This window comes from Acomys minous (assembly GCF_964271855.1).
Source record: "Acomys minous genome assembly, chromosome: 17".
In the NCBI taxonomy this organism is placed as follows: domain Eukaryota; kingdom Metazoa; phylum Chordata; class Mammalia; order Rodentia; family Muridae; genus Acomys; species Acomys minous.
This window is the reverse complement of record NC_140500.1, coordinates 39,802,725-39,820,227: the sequence shown is the minus strand read 5'-3', so window position 1 is coordinate 39,820,227 and position 17,503 is coordinate 39,802,725. Positions and strand designations below refer to the sequence as shown.

The 17,503-nt window shown below is 35.2% G+C and overlaps 1 protein-coding gene across 2 annotated transcripts in view; it reads left to right on the top strand.

The window, feature by feature from the left end:
• The window catches only part of LOC311588829 (contactin-6), a 324,841-nt gene that overhangs the window by 203,718 nt on the left and 103,620 nt on the right, over window positions 1-17,503 (top strand). The window contains exons 6-7 of one of the 2 annotated variants that reach the window (XM_084766812.1): window positions 4,634-4,837; window positions 6,820-6,922. In XM_084766812.1, the coding sequence (XP_084622938.1) occupies window positions 4,634-4,837; window positions 6,820-6,922 (307 nt within the window). Of the gene's footprint in view, window positions 1-4,633; window positions 4,838-6,819; window positions 6,923-17,503 lie in introns of those variants that run through there. The other variant, XM_084766813.1, reaches the window with a different exon arrangement.

Below are 17,503 nucleotides of genomic sequence, written 5' to 3'. Positions count from 1 at the left end.
TACTACCATCTCCCAACAGTGCTAGACTGGGTAAACAAATCATTTACCATATTCCCGATTCAAGATACATCATTGGTCTTCGTTATACTTGTGTTTTTGTAGTGCAGAGGGATATTTCTTATCCATTGTGTACACCATAGATCTCCCATGTATGGAATGGGTTTAATCTTCCCACATCTTTATCATCAGCTTAAAAAATAGGGTTTTGCTTTTCTGCTTTCATTTGTGACATAGCTTCTAGCCTTGGCTACATTTTGTTCTTTATCTCTTGATACACTTGAGGTTGATCAATCCTTTTTTAGTAAAGTCGTGTACAAATATAACAGCAAAAGTCAGGCTTGCAAGTCCCCTGGACATTGTTAACAACGCAGATTATATGGTATACCAATGGACAGAAGGAAATCAGACAATAAGAGTCAAATTACTGTCCTGTATTTTTAGAATTTTTCATGATGCTTTTTAATGTATATCAAGATGGATATCAATGCCTAAGGAAAATGTAATGCTCTGTTCTGAGCACTTTTAAGTAAGACTACAAATGATATTAAGTTTATTAGCTGATGAATATTTTCACGTTCAGCTCTTCAGACACAATTTTTTAAGGGCTGACTTTCATTTCCATTTACACACAGAGAACATGCTAATTTAAATTCACATAGGGCAGAAACATTTTATAGCCAATAGAAAGATTTAGTATTTTCTATCTCTTACTGGGAAAACTACTACAAAAAATAGAAAATATGCGTGGACATTTATAAACATGAGTTCTTACACTCAAATATATAAATTTCAACAGGCCAGCTAGACATACCTTTTTTATATATTTCTCACAGAATGATATAGCTTGTGTTTTTTCTATTGATTATAAGATTGTTAGGCTAACTTCTGCTTCATGCAGAAGCAATATTTCTATTGCTATTGCTTTATGTCATAACTTCACTTCATATCTTTATTCCTGAGAAAAATGTTTGACATGTGCGTGCTGCTGTTAAAATTATTTCTTTTGTTCTTTGTTGCTATTAATGGTCTTTTGTTAGCAGATGATTTTATTATTTATTTTTTTTTAAAGTTTAGCTATTCAATTTACTTCCCAATCATAGTCCCTTCCCTCCTCTCTTCCCAGTTCCTCCCTCTCTCTTCCCCCACTCTCCTTCCCCTGCCCCTTAGCAATGGAGAGCTTTGTTCCCTCACCCCCCCAAACACACACACACACACACACACACACACACACACACACACACACACACGCACATTAACCCACAGCAGCACATGCAGTCAGATCAAGACTGAACACTTTCTTTTATACAGTGTCTTGGCAAGGCAGCCCCACTAGGAGAAAGTGATAAAAAAAAATATGCAACAGAAACCATATCAGAGCAGCCCCTACTCCTATTTCAAGGGGATAGTTGGGGAGCAGAGTTTATACAATGTTGAGACAGGAGATTCTCAGAACAAGGCCTGCAACCAGATATGGGGGATACAGAAATCAGCATTTGAATTACACAATAACCTTATGGCAACAAACCTAGCTTTAATTCATTGTTCCCTGATAAGATACAAGGGGTTATTTGAATTTTCTTGTGTCTGTTGAGGCTTGATTTGTGACCAATTTTTGGTAAATTTTGGAGAAGTTTGCAAGATGTATGAAGAAGAGTGTATATTCTTTTGTATTTGTTTGAAATGTTCTGTAGGTATCTGTTAGGTTCATTTGATTCATGATATTTATTAGTTGCATTATTTTTCTGCCTAGTTTTTGACTTGATGGTCTGTCCATTGGTAAGAGAAGGGTGTTGAAGTTTCTACTATTAATGTGTGAAGTACACTTCCATTTGCGCATAGATGTTTGGAAGTGAGACACCATATTGGTGGATTATAAAGTCCATATTGTTGATTATAAAGTGCTTCTTCATTTCTTTTTATTAATTTTGGTGAAAGCCTATTTTGTTAGGTACTAGAATGGCTACTCCAATTTTGTTTCTTGTGTATGTTTGCTTGGAAAACATTTTTTCTAGCCGTTTACTCTGAGATACTATTTATCTTTATTGTTTAGGTGTATTTGTTGTACGCAGAACATTAATGAATCATGTTTTCACATCCATTCTGTTCGCCTTTGTCTTTTTATTGGGGAAGTGAGTCCATTCATGTTAAGAGATATTAATGACCAATGATTGTTTATTTCCACTACTTTGAAGTTGTTGTTGTTGTTGGAGTGTGTGTGTGTGTGTGTGTGTGCTTCCCTTCTTTTGTTATGCTAATATGGAGTAGTTTCCTGTGTTTTCCTCAGTGTATTTAGCATCCTTCAGTTGGAGTTTACTTTCTAGTTTCTTCTGTAGGGCTGGATTTGTGGTTAGAAATTGTTTAAATTTGTTTTTGTTGAAGACTAATTTGTTTTCCCCATCAGTGTTGATCAAAAGTTTTGCTAGGTATATTAGTTGGGGTTGACATCTGTGATCTGAAGGAGAGATAATCCTGTTTTTGTTATGATACCAAGTGTGGGATTGGGGTGGTTTTGTGAGAACAGGTGAGGTTAATCCACTACAAGAGAAATCATCTTGATTATTGCCAGCTGAAAAGATCCTGGGAGGAGATATAAATGAGCCCAAAACTTGAGGCTGAGCCTTTGGAGACTGGGAATAGTTTTGGCTGTTTACTGCTCCACTTCAAGATGCTCCTAGAGAGAACTGCTCAAGGGAAGGCTTCAGGGCTCTGGCTCCAGCTTTGGTTCCAGGTTCTAGTTTCTCAAGTTTCCAGGAGAAGAAGTCATGCTGGCAATGCCAGAAGAATCGTTCCTTGGAACTGATATCCTTACTGTTTTGTTATTCTTTAATCCTCTTTTCCTATTGTTTCAGCTAGTCGGGTTATAAGTGACATATGCTAGGTTAGTAAGTTTGTAATAAAATATATTTGTTAAGAAAAATAAGCCTACAGAGGTCTCTTACTGTTTGTAGGATATCTTTCCAGGCCCTTCTGGCTTTTACAATCTCAGGTGAGAAGTCAGGTGTATAGGTCTGCCTTTATATGTGACTTAGCCTTTTTCCTTTGAGTTTTTAATATTCTTTCTTTGTTATGCACATTTAGTGGTCTGATTATTATGTAGCAAGAGGATTTTCTTTTCTGGTCCAATGTACTTGTTGCTCTGGAAGCTTCTTGTATGTTGATAGGCATCTCTTTCTTTAGGTTAGGGAAGTATTCTTGTATGATTGTATTGAAAATATTTTCTGGGCTTAGTAGTTATGAGTCTTCTTTTTCTTTTATTCCTAATATTGTTTGGTTTGATGTTCTTATATTGTCCCAGATTTCTCGGGTGATTTTTCTTCAGGAATATTTTTAATTTAACCTTTTCTTTGACTGAGTCATTGATTACTTCAACCATATCATCTACACATGATATTCTTTTTTTTTTTCATCTCTTGTATTACGTTGATGATGCTTATGTCTGTAGTTCCTGTTCTCATCCCTAGATTTTTCATCCCCAGGATAGCTGCAGATTGTGTTTTATTTATTGCTTCTAGGTATTGAACAATTTTATTCATCTCCTTCTGCTGTTTGATTGTATTTTCCTGTATTTGTTTGAAGGATTTGTTTTTCTCTTACAAGGCCACTATCATTTTCATAACATCAAGATTTAAGATTATTTTCTCCTGTTTTTTGTGATAGGGTCTCCAGAGCTTGCCGAAGTAGGATAGATGGGTTCTGGCAGTGCATAAGTCTCTGCATTGTGTTGCTTGTGTTCTTAGGCTCCCCTAGCCATTTGGTTGTCCCTGGTGTTACAAGCCTGGCTGAGCCTGATGATAACAGGCCTCAAGGATTATAGATAAAGCTGGTGGTCCCGGATGGTAGCATTCCTCTGATTTTCCTGGATGGTAGCAAGCCTCCGGGATACAGCAAGAACTGGTAGTCTCTGATGGCTTTTGGTCTCTGGGATTGCAGGAAGATATGGGACCTGAGAAATGAGGTGTGCCTCGGAGACAGATCTCAGAGCATACTGGGGTGATGGAGCTCAGACGGCTCAGGAAAGACCATGCCTCTGCTTTAGCAGTTCAATGGTTGGGGGAGGCTTTTCACCAGTTGTTCCCTGATGGTTGCCAGTCTTCAGTGGACTGGATTTTCTCATATCAATTAACATAATGAAGAGAAATCTCTACTCCAGACATGGCCAAAACAGTGTAGACAACTTCTAATTGAAAACATCTTCTAGTTGACTCTACATTGTGTCAAATTGACAACTAAAGTTACCCATCACAGTTCTTGGCTCCTTTTTCAGCTGCTAAATGTGCTTACTCCTTCAGAAAACATCACAAAGCGCTGTTTTGCAATGAGTACCATTGAAAACTTACTGTGACCCTTCTAACTAGCAGTGCTTTATATACTCTGTGGGCTTTGCTCAAGAAACTTACTTATTAATTTTCTAAGTATCCTATTATTGTATTTTTAATAAAAAATGGTAATGGAGAAGAAAAAATTTTATCTCTCAAACTGAAGTATCTATTGGATATAGAAAATATTTCATTTACTGTTTTTCATAAGTACAAATTTTGTTGTAATGATTAAACAGAACCCAGGATTTGTAGATAAGAATAATTGCAGTACAGATAATGAATTTTTCTTTTCTTTTTTTTTTCTATTTTTTCAGATTTATCATATGCTTGGACCTTCAACGATAACCCCTTGTATGTTCAAGAAGACACTAGACGATTTGTATCTCAAGACACAGGAAACTTGTACATTGCCAAAGTAGAACCATCTGATGTGGGCAATTATACCTGTTTCATCACAAACAAAGAGGCCCATAGAAGTGTCCGAGGACCACCTACTCCTTTAGTGCAGCGCACTGATGGTAAGACCATGAATTATCTCCAGACTCCACTTTGGGACTCTTAAATTATGGGGAGGGCTTCAGGTCCTTTTGTTTTCTTCTCGTAATTGGAATCAAAATCACTAGGGTTTAGATGAAATTCACAAACATAATGGAGATGAGACATTACTAAAAATTAAAAAAAAGGAGAGAGAGAATTCTAGAGTTCAATACCCACATGGTAAATTTTACATGTTTCTGGGTATACTGTGCCATTTCATTTCTGGCACCAGAAGAGCTTGTCTTCTCATTGCTTAAGGACTGGTGTATAAAACTGCTCTTGTCTGAGGGGACCTGGCGTGTGTGTATGTGTGCATGTGGAGTCTGCTAAATTTTCATACTTGAATCGATTAACATATTTTGCGACCTCACTTGTTGTCCTCTTTCTTTTCCATCCTTGCCAATATTCTGCTGCTGTTGTTTATTTACCTTTATTTACCTGGCTGGCAAAATGGAAAACAAGAAATATTGTTTCAAAGGAAAACAAAGCATTCCAAACAATGATGGAGTAGAAGATTCATGCTAAATTGTATCTCTAAGGAGTGGGACTCAGATTGGCCTCTGATGCGCTTTGTAGCTTTAGTCAAATCAGAGCTGGTGCAGGATTTAGTGAGCTAGGAAGTCAACTAAGTGGGAAAAAAATCCTCTAGTTGATTCTCTAATTAAATGTCTAGAGTGGGATATGTAAAGATAAAAAAAAAATCTGTTAGTTCATTTTATTATCAGATTTTGAACTTGAAAAGCAGTACCTCATAGAATTTTGTCCCCCCTGAGGAGTTTAAGACAAGCAAGGCTATAATGATAATCAAGCTAACAGAAATATGAAGCCAGCTCCTCAGAGTTCTCCTGGCAGCAGTTTCGCAGTCCGTAACTATTCATATATTTTTGCAGGTTTTTTTCTTGAGATATTAGCAAACATTAGAGTTATAAGTTCATTTCATCCCTTCCTGTGAGTACTCTGTTCATGAGTGGAAAAGTGCATAAGTTAACAATGTGCATGAAGATTATACAACATTTTCCCGTTTAATTTTTGTTTACTCTTAATTTTTATTTCCCCCTTTTTAATTTCTTTCTTCTCTCACCTCCTCTGCTCCCTTCATTATTTAAATGGTAAAAGTAGATTGTAAACATAATATGTAATACAAATCAATTAAGTCCTCTAAAAGATGGCATGCAAGAACTACAACTTCTTCAGAAAATAAGAAAAGCAAACTAAAAGCATCCAATTTCAGCATTCGATTGGGATATTACAATAGTTGGGGTTTGAAAATTAGATATTTATATTTTACATATAGATTGTAATTTCTGAACTTCCTAGACTCTCAGTGACCATACAAATTCATTTACTTAGAGCAGAAATGAGCTACTCTGATGTTTTCATATCACTTTATAAAATAGTTGAAGTTTTAAAAGTAATCCCAATATTGTATTGATTAATTCAGCTAAAAATTAACCTAGAAATAATTTTGTTAGTTACAACTCCTCTGGCAGATAGCGTGTTTATGACATCTTAGAACACTAACCTTGATTAAATAATTCCTTATAAAAACCTTACAATGGTGAAAATACAGCTTTTACAAATGTGCTACTAAGCAGCAAAACCTATTGTGCTTATTTTAATACACATACGTAAATTTCATGTGTGTAGTTATGTTATTGGTTTTGCTGCAGAAATAGTGGTTTTTTGCATTGTGGTGCCATATCAGACTTCTGATAGTGGTAACTGAATCTTCCTCTCTGCTCCAAGAATACTTCTGGCCCCATGAGTTCCACAAATGGAGAGTAGACCTAGATGTCCCTAGTGAAGGATCTCTGTTGAAAACCCAGAAGCATGTGTCCATCTGATGATTGGAAGCCCTAACTCTGATTAAAATCCAAGAGTCACATTTTGGTTAATGAAGCATTTACTTCGTAGGAAACTTCTATTCTCCAGAAATTCTGCTAGCTGTTTTGGTATTTAACAGGTGTCATGGGGGAATATGAGCCAAAGATTGAAGTGCGTTTTCCTGAAACAATACAAGCTGCAAAGGATTCATCTGTAAAACTGGAATGCTTTGCCCTTGGAAAGTAAGGTTGTTTTTTTTTAATGGTTGCTTTAATTTAAAAAAAAAACTTTTTATTATTCAAACATTGCTCTAAGGGAAATTACCAAACAGATTTCAAGTGCCGTGCATGGTGGGACTTTCTGATTGGAATTAAAACAACAACAAAATGTCTAATAGTTAGAAAGTGATTGTAGCTGTAGATATATCCAGAACACATTGTGTCCCACGTAACACACTCAATGCCACAGAGAATGTGCACTTGTACAAGATGTTGGGCAACTCATTGAGCATTTGACATACCCTTCACTCTTTTCTGACACTTAGAAATAGATTGCCTGGAGTGTCTTCATGCTTAATTAATCAGCAGTCCTTATAAGTTAAAACCCTGCACCACTCTCCTCCAAATAAGACTAATTAACATCCATTGTTCACAATGGATATTCGGCATTGAGCCCAATCTGCCCTAGGTAGTTTTGTTTTATTCAGATAAAAGTACGTTAGCAACAGGTTTGACCTTTAAGCCAGCAAAATATCTACATTATAGGCACAGAACATCAGGAAAATTCCTTTGCTTTTCATGACATTTGAGTCTTGTTTTCATGCAGGTAAACAGAAGTATGCACCAAAGAAACTGTCTGGCAGATCAGTTCTGTTTTCAAACATTAGTGTACACATTAGTTACCCTGGTATTCATTCAGTTAAGTTCAGAGTTTGGCTACTGGTCTAGGACAAATTTTGATTTACCATCTTCTTAGAAACCCCAGTTCATAGTGATTTTTCCCATCTCTAGAACATGTCCTAAGAAACATGAGAATAAGTTCTGAATTTGAACAATAAAGGATTATCTTTAATCTAAAGGCTATTTCTGATGTGACCCCCACAGTGATGAAATACTGATCGATCTTCCAGACACTGAAAAATATCTTTAAAAGTGTAGGTCTTTTTTATTTACTAAGTGTACCCAGAAGTACATGTAATCACTTCTGACTCTTAGTTTCTTCTCAGTAAATAATATTGCATACATTTGTGAACCTTTTTAAAATTTATTTTTAATTTATATATACACTTTACATCCTGATCACAGCCCGCTCCCTCCTCTCCTGGTCCCTATCTTCCACCCTCTTCCTGCTATCCCCACTCCACTTGTCCTTGGAAAAGGGGAGCCCCTCTACCAACCCAGCCCAGCACATCAAGTTGCATCAGGCCTGAGCTCCTCCTCATCTACAGTGGCCAAGAAAAGCACCCTTGTTAGGGTGAAGTGATCAAATCATATTTCTTATATGATTCATTTCTTATCAAATGAAATAAAGATGGTTCATTTTTATACAGTGCTTGTCTCATAGTATTTATCTAATTGTATTTTATACATACATTTTATATACATATATATTTTTATATAGTGCTTGTCCCATAGTACTTACCCAGTTACTTATTGGTTGATTAATGATTCTTAATTAAGTAATACATAAATAATGGTTTGTGCTCAAGAGAGACTTGTATTATTCTAAACTTTCTCAGAATCATAGTGACACCACTCATGAAAAGCATGTCAATAATACCATGAGGATTATTTCAAAAAGAAAACCAGTGAAATAAAGTATCAGAAAAGAACACTGGTCTATAATATTTGTCATAGGGAAATATTTCTTAATTAAATAAATTACATTATAAGAACAACACTATGAAATTACTTGAGGGTAGTTCTCAACAATCTGATAGAAAATTTTACGGAATGATATCTTTCATTATAAATGTGAAAATGATTTTAGGGTAGATAAATAAGTAACCTGTCTTAAAAAGTTAGGAACATTTAAATAAATAATAAGGTAGCTGCATTTGAAATAATTGGAGACAAATTCAATTCCTGATTTTCTCACGAGCTATATGATCATTAGCGAAAGTATACAACTTCTGTGCATCGGCATATTCTCCAAAAGAAATTGTTAGCTTCCTTGCCTAGAATGTTGGCGAGGGAAGTAATAATGGATAATACATATAAAATATTTAGTTCAGCACTGTCACTTAGCCAGTAAATGTTCGCTGATTTATTCTGAAGCCATAGTGTGAAATCCATTCCAATTTGGATAACCAGTGCTTCAGTGAGTGGAGGTGTTCCAATTACAATATTAGTTTCAGAGTGTCTGTGCTTTATACTCTCTCACCAACACATTAGTCTCTCTGTCTTTGTTTCTATGAGCCTATAGAAGGAATGAAGCCACACACACAAAAAAGGAAATAACAACAACAAAAAAAAAAAAAAGAAGAAGAAGAAGAAGAAGAAGGGAGGCAGCATGTTTCCCTTGAAGTTCGGACTGCTCATGTCATTTATGTTTTCTGTAATGTTGAAGTCCATTGTAAACTAAACCACTGCCACAGCCACCCCTCCCTTCTTGTTTCTGACTTTCTTGTCTTACCTTTCCTCCTTTTATCTTCTTTCACCTCTTTTCTCTCTCCTTCTCCTATGTCCTCTGCCTCCTCTTTAGTCCATCTCACCACACTCTCTTTACCTCCTCTCCTTTATTTCTCTCTCTCCATCTCATAAAGGGTAAAGAATAACTATATCTGTATTTATAGGTATCAACTTAGAATAATACTAAAAATTTGTGTCTCTCTTCAGAAGGTTTTGCTTAAGACATTGGAAAATGGGAGAATACAGTAAGACATAGGCCACATCATTCAGCTGCAAGATTGTGATCCTGTCATATGTTAATGCTAAAACAAGCAAACAAACAAACAAAAACCAACTGCAAAATGTGGAAGAAATGAAATAAAAACCCACTAGATGTACATAAAGTCCTGAAAAAAATGAGTCCCATGGAACAAATTGAAATAAATAATATCTGAATTTTACTTGTACTATGGTTACAGAAACATTTTAAAAACTGAAAATCTAAACAAGATAAAATTTATAATCTTAAAATCACCAGAGAGCACCTAAATTATTTTATATAAAAATAAACCATCAATATTTAATTTGGGAACACTTGAGTTGGAAAATAATATTATATCATAAAAATTTTAAAATAGGTTTATATAGAAAGAAAGTGATGCTGATTGAAAAGTTATGCTTAATTCCCACGTGGTGGGGAGGTCTGGTGGCACCCAGAGGAAAGGTAAGCAGGGTACCAGGATGAGACCTGACAGGCTGCGACCATATGGTAGGGAAAGAGGTTCCCTTCTTTCACAGACCTATGGGAGAGGAATAGGGTGAAGGAGGGAGGGAGGGGGGAATGGGAAGATACAAGTGACAGGAAAACAATTGAGATGTAATCTGAATAAACTACTTAAGTAATAATAAAATAAAGAATAAAAGAGAAAAATTATGCTTACTGTTAACCTTATACAAAAAGAACTATTTCACAAAACAGTATCAATTGAGAGCTGAAAAGATGGTGAAGCCACCTTAAGTATTCTTCATAGAAATTTTCATAACAGAATTAGTTTTATAGAGTACAGTTCCATGAATTTTATTTGGTTTGATTAATCAGTGCCAAGATTGTGTTTCTTAAACTGTTATAAATACTGAATTGAAGTACCATAGTGTTGGAACCCAAAGTTTCAACATCCACTGGGTTGAAAGAGAATTTAGAACACTTTCTATGATATTGCACAGTTTTAAATTTTGAAATTGTTTGTTATACTTTGGAAAATATTCAAATGTGAATTAACCACAGAAAAGGTTTTATATATGCTTGCCAATTGGTTTCAGAAAATTAATAATATTTATTAAATGTAACAAAATAATGAAAGTAATTCTTGGTCTTTTACAAATTTTGGCACTTATAAATGGTGTTTTGTTGAAGGGTAATTGTTATGATATTTAAATCTACACAACTATCTTTTTTGTAATTCATAATCTGAAAATGAAACCAGCTTCTTAGATTTTTAAATTAAAAACTTAGAGTTATAGGTTTACTCTTAATTTTTATAAACTCTAGACAAACCATGCTTTTTAAAACATAGTCTATAATGCACTTAGAAAAGTTAGCTGGTTTGGAGAGAAGTGAATTCAATTATTTATTATTAAATTTGCTAAGCCAGTAGTTACCAAGATGTATTCTAGAAGACACGTAATGACTGCACAAGGCCAGGTATATTAGAGAGAAAGAGAGGCAGAAATAGAAACAAAGTCAGGCAGAAGAAGAGGCAACATCTGCATAGGATGGAGAAATGCAAAAACAAAGTAAAAAACAAAATATCATCTTTATTGCCAGTTCTCATTCTTAGCAAATATTTTATATAGTAGAAAGAGATAATTCCTGAAGAAATACTGTGTGTGTGTGTGTGTGTGTGTGTGTAATGCCCCATGTGTACTTTGACATTTATGAAATCTAATCCTCACCCTGAAACCTTTTTTTTTTTTTTTGCCTTTGCCCTGCTTGGTATTTGGCTAGCCCTGAGACCTACAGTTTGGTATCTATCACTAATTTTAAAAGCATTTAGGCTTTACTTCAAATTTTTCCTTGTTTCTTTTGTCATCCTCTGTACATCCCATGGCATATCTTTTATACCGTTATTCACTGTCACCTCTTTTATATTATAATGTTTTCTATTTCCTTCCTTTTGGGTTTCAACTTGGGCAGTGCTTCTGCCGATGTACCTGCTCACTCATCTCACTTAGTCATCATCCACCTACTGTGCATCAGACCTCAGCAGGGTTTTCCTCCTTTGCATTCGTGTATTTTATGTCCAGCATCTTCTTGTTGACTGTTTCTTAGAATTATTTCCCCAGTTCCTGAATGTTGTTTATGTTTTCAGTTATATCTCCTTGCATTATGGTCACAGTGATTCAAAATTACTGTTTGTTAATAGCATCACATCTGAAAATCACCAATTCAGATCAAATTTCCCTGTTGAATAATTCTAAAATCTTTACCATATATAAGTTTGAGTTGGCTAAGGGTTTTCTATATGGATTGCATTTTTAGTGTAACGCTACATTTTTATTGAAACTGTAATATGATGCATCCCCTGAAACAAACTATGGTAGCATTGCTTTTGGAGTTTACATTTTATATTTGTTTTGTGACAATTTGAGCTTTGCTACCAGCACTTAAACTTGTCTCTTCTGCCCTAGTCTCTGTCTCCTGTATTGTCCTTAAGTCTCCAAAATAAATACCTCCTGAAACAGACAGCTTTGTAGTTATTTCAGTTGTAATGCTGTTGTTTATATGAGATTTAGTCTTTGTTTACTAATTCTACCACCTTGGTCATTGATATGTCTGTTTATATGGACTAGATTTTTTCCTACTTATAATTATTAACTGTTCAACTAACTGGATTAGTATTTTATGTTGTATAATAAGTATCATAAATACCATGGTTTTGAAAGTGAGGTTGTAATATATCTAAATATCTAGCTTTACTCTGTGAACAGTTTACTTCATTGAATCTGTTTTTGCTTTTGTGTCTTCTTATTATGATATCGATTAGTAACTACATAGAAAGGAAAAGGGAAAATTAAAGAGAAATAGCAAGACATATTACTTCAGGTAAAATGCAAAGTCAGGGGTATGTGACAGTAAGCAACATGGATAAACAAAGCATATGTCTATTATATTGCTATGGAAGCAAAAGACCCTGTTGTGGAGATCTAGAGGACATGATAAGGCAAAGAAAGAATTCCCAACACTCCCCAAGTAGGGATGAAGGCAAAGCAGAGAAAGAAAGCTTCTGGAATGCCACAGGCTCCTATGCTGGAATTCTGCAAAAACAGGTGAAAAAAGCGCTTTTCACCCTATACAGGAAGCCGACACTAGCATAGCTAACATTATCCCTGTGCTAAAGTTGAATCATCTCAGGACATATTTTATAATCAAATTCTATTGGCTAGAAAAGGTAGAAAATAAAAAGTTTTATAATTCAAACCCCAAATCCTTCTCCTTTTACACTGGCTAAACAAGCAGCCACCAGAGAATCATTACAGATCCCATAAACCAAATTTCACTCGGATTTAGAGCCATGGGCAAAGTTCTTGAGTGGGAAGTGCAAACCAGCTTCAGGTAAGTCTATTTATGAAGCTGCCACCCAAACTTTGATAAGAAGAGAGAAACCAGCTGTGGGTGAATCTGAGTTAGGGTTATAAGATAGAGAACTTTGTGGCCAAGAAATACAGGATTACTCAGATCTCATTCTCTACCCGACCAATGAAGATCTGCTTGTTCCTCAGACTGGTTATGCCCAACTCAGAGACAGAGCAGACACCAAGGCTGCTTGGGAATCTTCCATACCACACTTGCACAAGGGAATTCCCCTTATCCTAGACTGCAAGTCTTGGAGTTCTTGGGATCAAGCTGTTAGGAAAAGCTTGAGGGCTGTTCAGGTATTCCTTGTTTTGGCACACCCCTCCCACATGTCCAAAAATTAAACTGATGAGAGGTCAGCCTATCACACTGTTAGGAAAGCAAGTATCTACCTCAACTTGGAAACAGCCCCTTCTGGTCACTCACAGGTTTTGGATTCAGAGTTCTTCACACCAAGTGAATAACAGAGGAGAAGCCTGGAGAATGAATGTTTTCACCTCTATGTCCTCGGAATGAAAAAAAAATGATGGAAATTTAAAAATTGCCTTTATTTTCTCTACATTTACTTGATTATTATTTATTGTGTCCTGATTTTATAACATTTTTAAAAAATGTCTTGCTTCTGGGGATAGACATGTGATTCATTGCCAAAGAGTATTTGTTGCTTTTCCAAGTTCCCAACACCCACATTAAGCAGATCACAATAGTCTGTAAATTTTCTGGCACCCCTGTTCACTTGTACATATGAGGAATCTAATCACACAGGCGCAACACACATTGCCCTTTAGTTAAAACAAATAGTCTTCCCCAGGGAAAAGCACACCAACTGGTTCTCCAATACAAAAGTGTCAGTCCTAAAAATAAACATACAAACAGGTAACATTATATAGAGTGACCAGGTAATATTTAGAAATATATATTTATATATGAATAATTGTACATATATACAAACTGCATGTGCATAACAAAAATTAATGGGGAAAAAAAGGCCATGAATTTGAACGAGAACAAGAAGTGGAGAACATGAGAGTTTGGAGGGATGAAAGGGAAGAGGGAAGTGTTATAATTAAACTATAATTCAAAACCAGAAATTAAAAATGAAGTCCACCATACACTAAATACTATGTTACATGACTTTCTCACTTGACTTACGTATGCATTATCTCTAATATAAGTAATGACTGGAAGAGGCCAAAGACTAGAGTGAAGTCAAGAAAATCATTCTTTTCTCTTTTCCTTTCTCCATAACACTTTCCTTTTCTCACTCATTCCTTATTATCTTCAACTTTCATAAATTTACAGCTTATTTAAACTATATCCTGATCACTTTATTTTTATACCTTTATTAAAGATATAGTTGATGCTTTCTATTTTGCACATTCAAATTTTTGGTGGAACTTTGTTGTTATTTTTGTTACTACTCTCTCTTGTGAGTGATAAAATGCAAGACCGCCTAATAAGATCCCCATCAAATTTAACGAAATGTCAAACCAATCTAAATTACAAAGTTGAAATATTAAAGATAAAGGCATTGCATACCTTTGAAACTCATAACTCTTCAATGGCCAATTCCAAAGATAGTAAAAATGGTGGCAATCCCAGAAAAACTTTTCAAAGCTACAGTTTTGAGATGAGAAATGAAGGCGTCTGGGGGGATCCAGACAATCTGGAGAACAAAGCAAGGTGCTGAAGCCAAGACTTAGGCAATAATTCTGCCTCATGAGTCAGTAACTCAGCAAGGACTTTGAAACTGAGAAAAAATTAAAATTCAATAAATGAAATAAAATCATTACAGAAAGCAAAGCAGAAAAGTAACCTGGACTTGTGGAAAGGCCAAGTAATGATCTCATTCAGGCAGTAATGAAAAAAAAATAATGGGAAGCATATCACAGTTTGTAAAAATTCTAGGATATGTTAATACCATGCCAAAAAATCCATGGGGGATAAATAGGAGTTTAAATACAAACTAATGCAGAAAAAACTTCCATGGTATTATATCATAAAAATCTATGAAATATCCAGAGAAATATGGACATCATGGCTGAAGAGATGACTTAGTAGCTGCTGCTCTTATAGAGGAGTGCGTATATAACTATACACTAACAAATTTGACTTCATAGCTCGTTTTCATAACCTGTGATATTTATGTCAGATTACTCTTTTCATGTGTGGGTCTATCCTCTATTTCTGCATCAATATCCATCTTCTATAAATATCTTATTATCCAGCAAATTGGTTTTTTTGGAGGTAGGGTCTCATTGTAACCCAAGCAAGCCTCCGATTGTTTCTTCTTCTGCCTCCACCTCTCAGGTGCTGGAAGTACAGGTGTGGCCCAATGGCCAGTGGGTATGGCCATGATTATCAAACTCAGGGCTTTTTGAATGACTTATCAGCACTCTACCAACTGATCTATATTTTCAGTCTTTCAAAGCTAATTGTTAACAAATATCTTAAGGAAGGCAAATGTGAAAGTATTTATCGTATGTATTGTCTGCTGATTACTAATACTCCAAGAATAAGCATCTTATTTTACATATCAAAGCAACAAGCATGCAAACACGCATGCTTTAAAAATAAATCAAACTATGGTTTTAATAAGAAGAAATAAGTATTTGAACAAATATTCAGAGGCAATGAGAAGATTAGATGTCACTAATCCATTAAAAAAAAAAACCTCTCTTGAGATGATTATAAAGAGCTCTGAAAGCATATTTCAAATCACTGCATCCAATCCAGAATGCTGTTTGCAGTCAGTGGATATGATGTGTAGCACATATGCCTACCGATGGCTAGCTGAAGCATGCAGTTACAAATCTCATCATCTTAAACCTCAGAAGCAAGTATCTAATAATTAGAACAATATCCATCGAAATGGTAATTGCTATGACTTGGAGACATGTAACTCACTTTCTATGTTGGGATTTGAAAGGGAACATGATCTTCATTGTTCAGCTCTCAGCTTCATCTCATTTGTTGAACATGACAGACTATTAATTGCCTAAGCTGTAAATTAATTGTATTGTGAAATACCCTGAAACACTTCAGTTGCATAGGTGCCCTGCCAGTGGAGTGTGATTGACTGATGCGTCTCTTGAAAGAAACATTAGTTCTTCGTGGAGAGAGTAAGTGTACCGTGGAACTCTTTGCTGCTACTTTGGTAAACAAATCAAAATATTTAATATATTTTCTGTATTGCTTTTTAAAAGATAATTTAGCAACTTTGCCTTTAGTGCTCTGTAAGGTACATAAAATTATTAAAGCTACTCTATTTTACCACATAAACACAGTTAGAGACATCGAATAGTCACAGGTTCTTCACAGTTGCTTTTCTTTCTTATTTGACCAACTATCTTCATGATTTCCAGTTTGACTTCTTGCCCTTTGACCTCTCTCTGAGTTAAATTAGTAGAGAACAGAATATATTTATAAGCAGGTTGTGCCCCATTTATATCAGAATGTATACTGAAATCCTAATCTTAGGCTCTTGTTCTTTGTTTTGCATTATAGGATAACATTATGTTGACATAAAAAAATTTATAAACTCTACGTAATACTCACTTGTGTTGACCAGGTACACAAACCTGAGGACTGATAAATCTTCAAGGCTTTCACTTGAATGACAACAACAACTCCCGACAAGCACATACATATACATCTACTTAGATAATCAATAGTATATTGATATTTTTTCCCAGTTCTGGGATTAAATCCAAAGCCTTGAGGATTTTAGGAAAGTGCTCTGATACTGAGTTACAACATAGCCCAAGAAATGGGAGACATGTTAGAGTTTTTTTCTGATACTTTAAGGCTCCATGGTGTTCTGATTAATGCAGATTTGAACTAAGCAATGACACTCTTACTCATAATTTCAATAGCTATGGGGTGAGTGAAGAGGATCAGTTTTCTTATAAAGTGAAAATGAAAATAGATTTGTTGATTGACATATAGAATAAAATTGTTGTAAGATCAGAGGAACTATTGAATTCATGTGCCAAATTTCCTAACCCATAATAGGAATGATGAGTAAAGTTATTTGTTTGTTTGATTGGTTTGGTTTTTGTTTGTTTGTTTGTTTGCTTGTTTGTTTTTAACCCTGGAAACCGCAGTGCTGTTCTGGCCTAGGAAGCAAACTTGAACATTCATTAGGAAAGGGGAATGGGCTCTCTGGTAATTCTGTATTGACAGTTTCCCAGAACTATGGGTGAATTATGAGTTCAGCACTTGAAATATTCATGTTTAATCTTCCTAAACAGCCACTATTACTCCCTCATTCACTCATTTGACAAATTGGACACTTATTCTTATTAGCACAGCAATCATGTAGCAATGAATATCTCATTCTCTCAATAACTTTTTATTAGTCAGTGAGTCAGTCAGGAGGACATCTCTGTGCATTATGTGTGTATCTCTGGTGCCTAGAAAGAAGAGGATGCCAGATCACCTAGAACTGGAGTTATACTTCTGTATGAGCCATGATGTGGGTGTTGCAAATTGAACCTAGGGCCTCTATAAGAGTCAAAAGCACTCTTTTTTTTTTTTTTAAATAATTTGACACATTTTATTCAGGCATTCAAATTTCT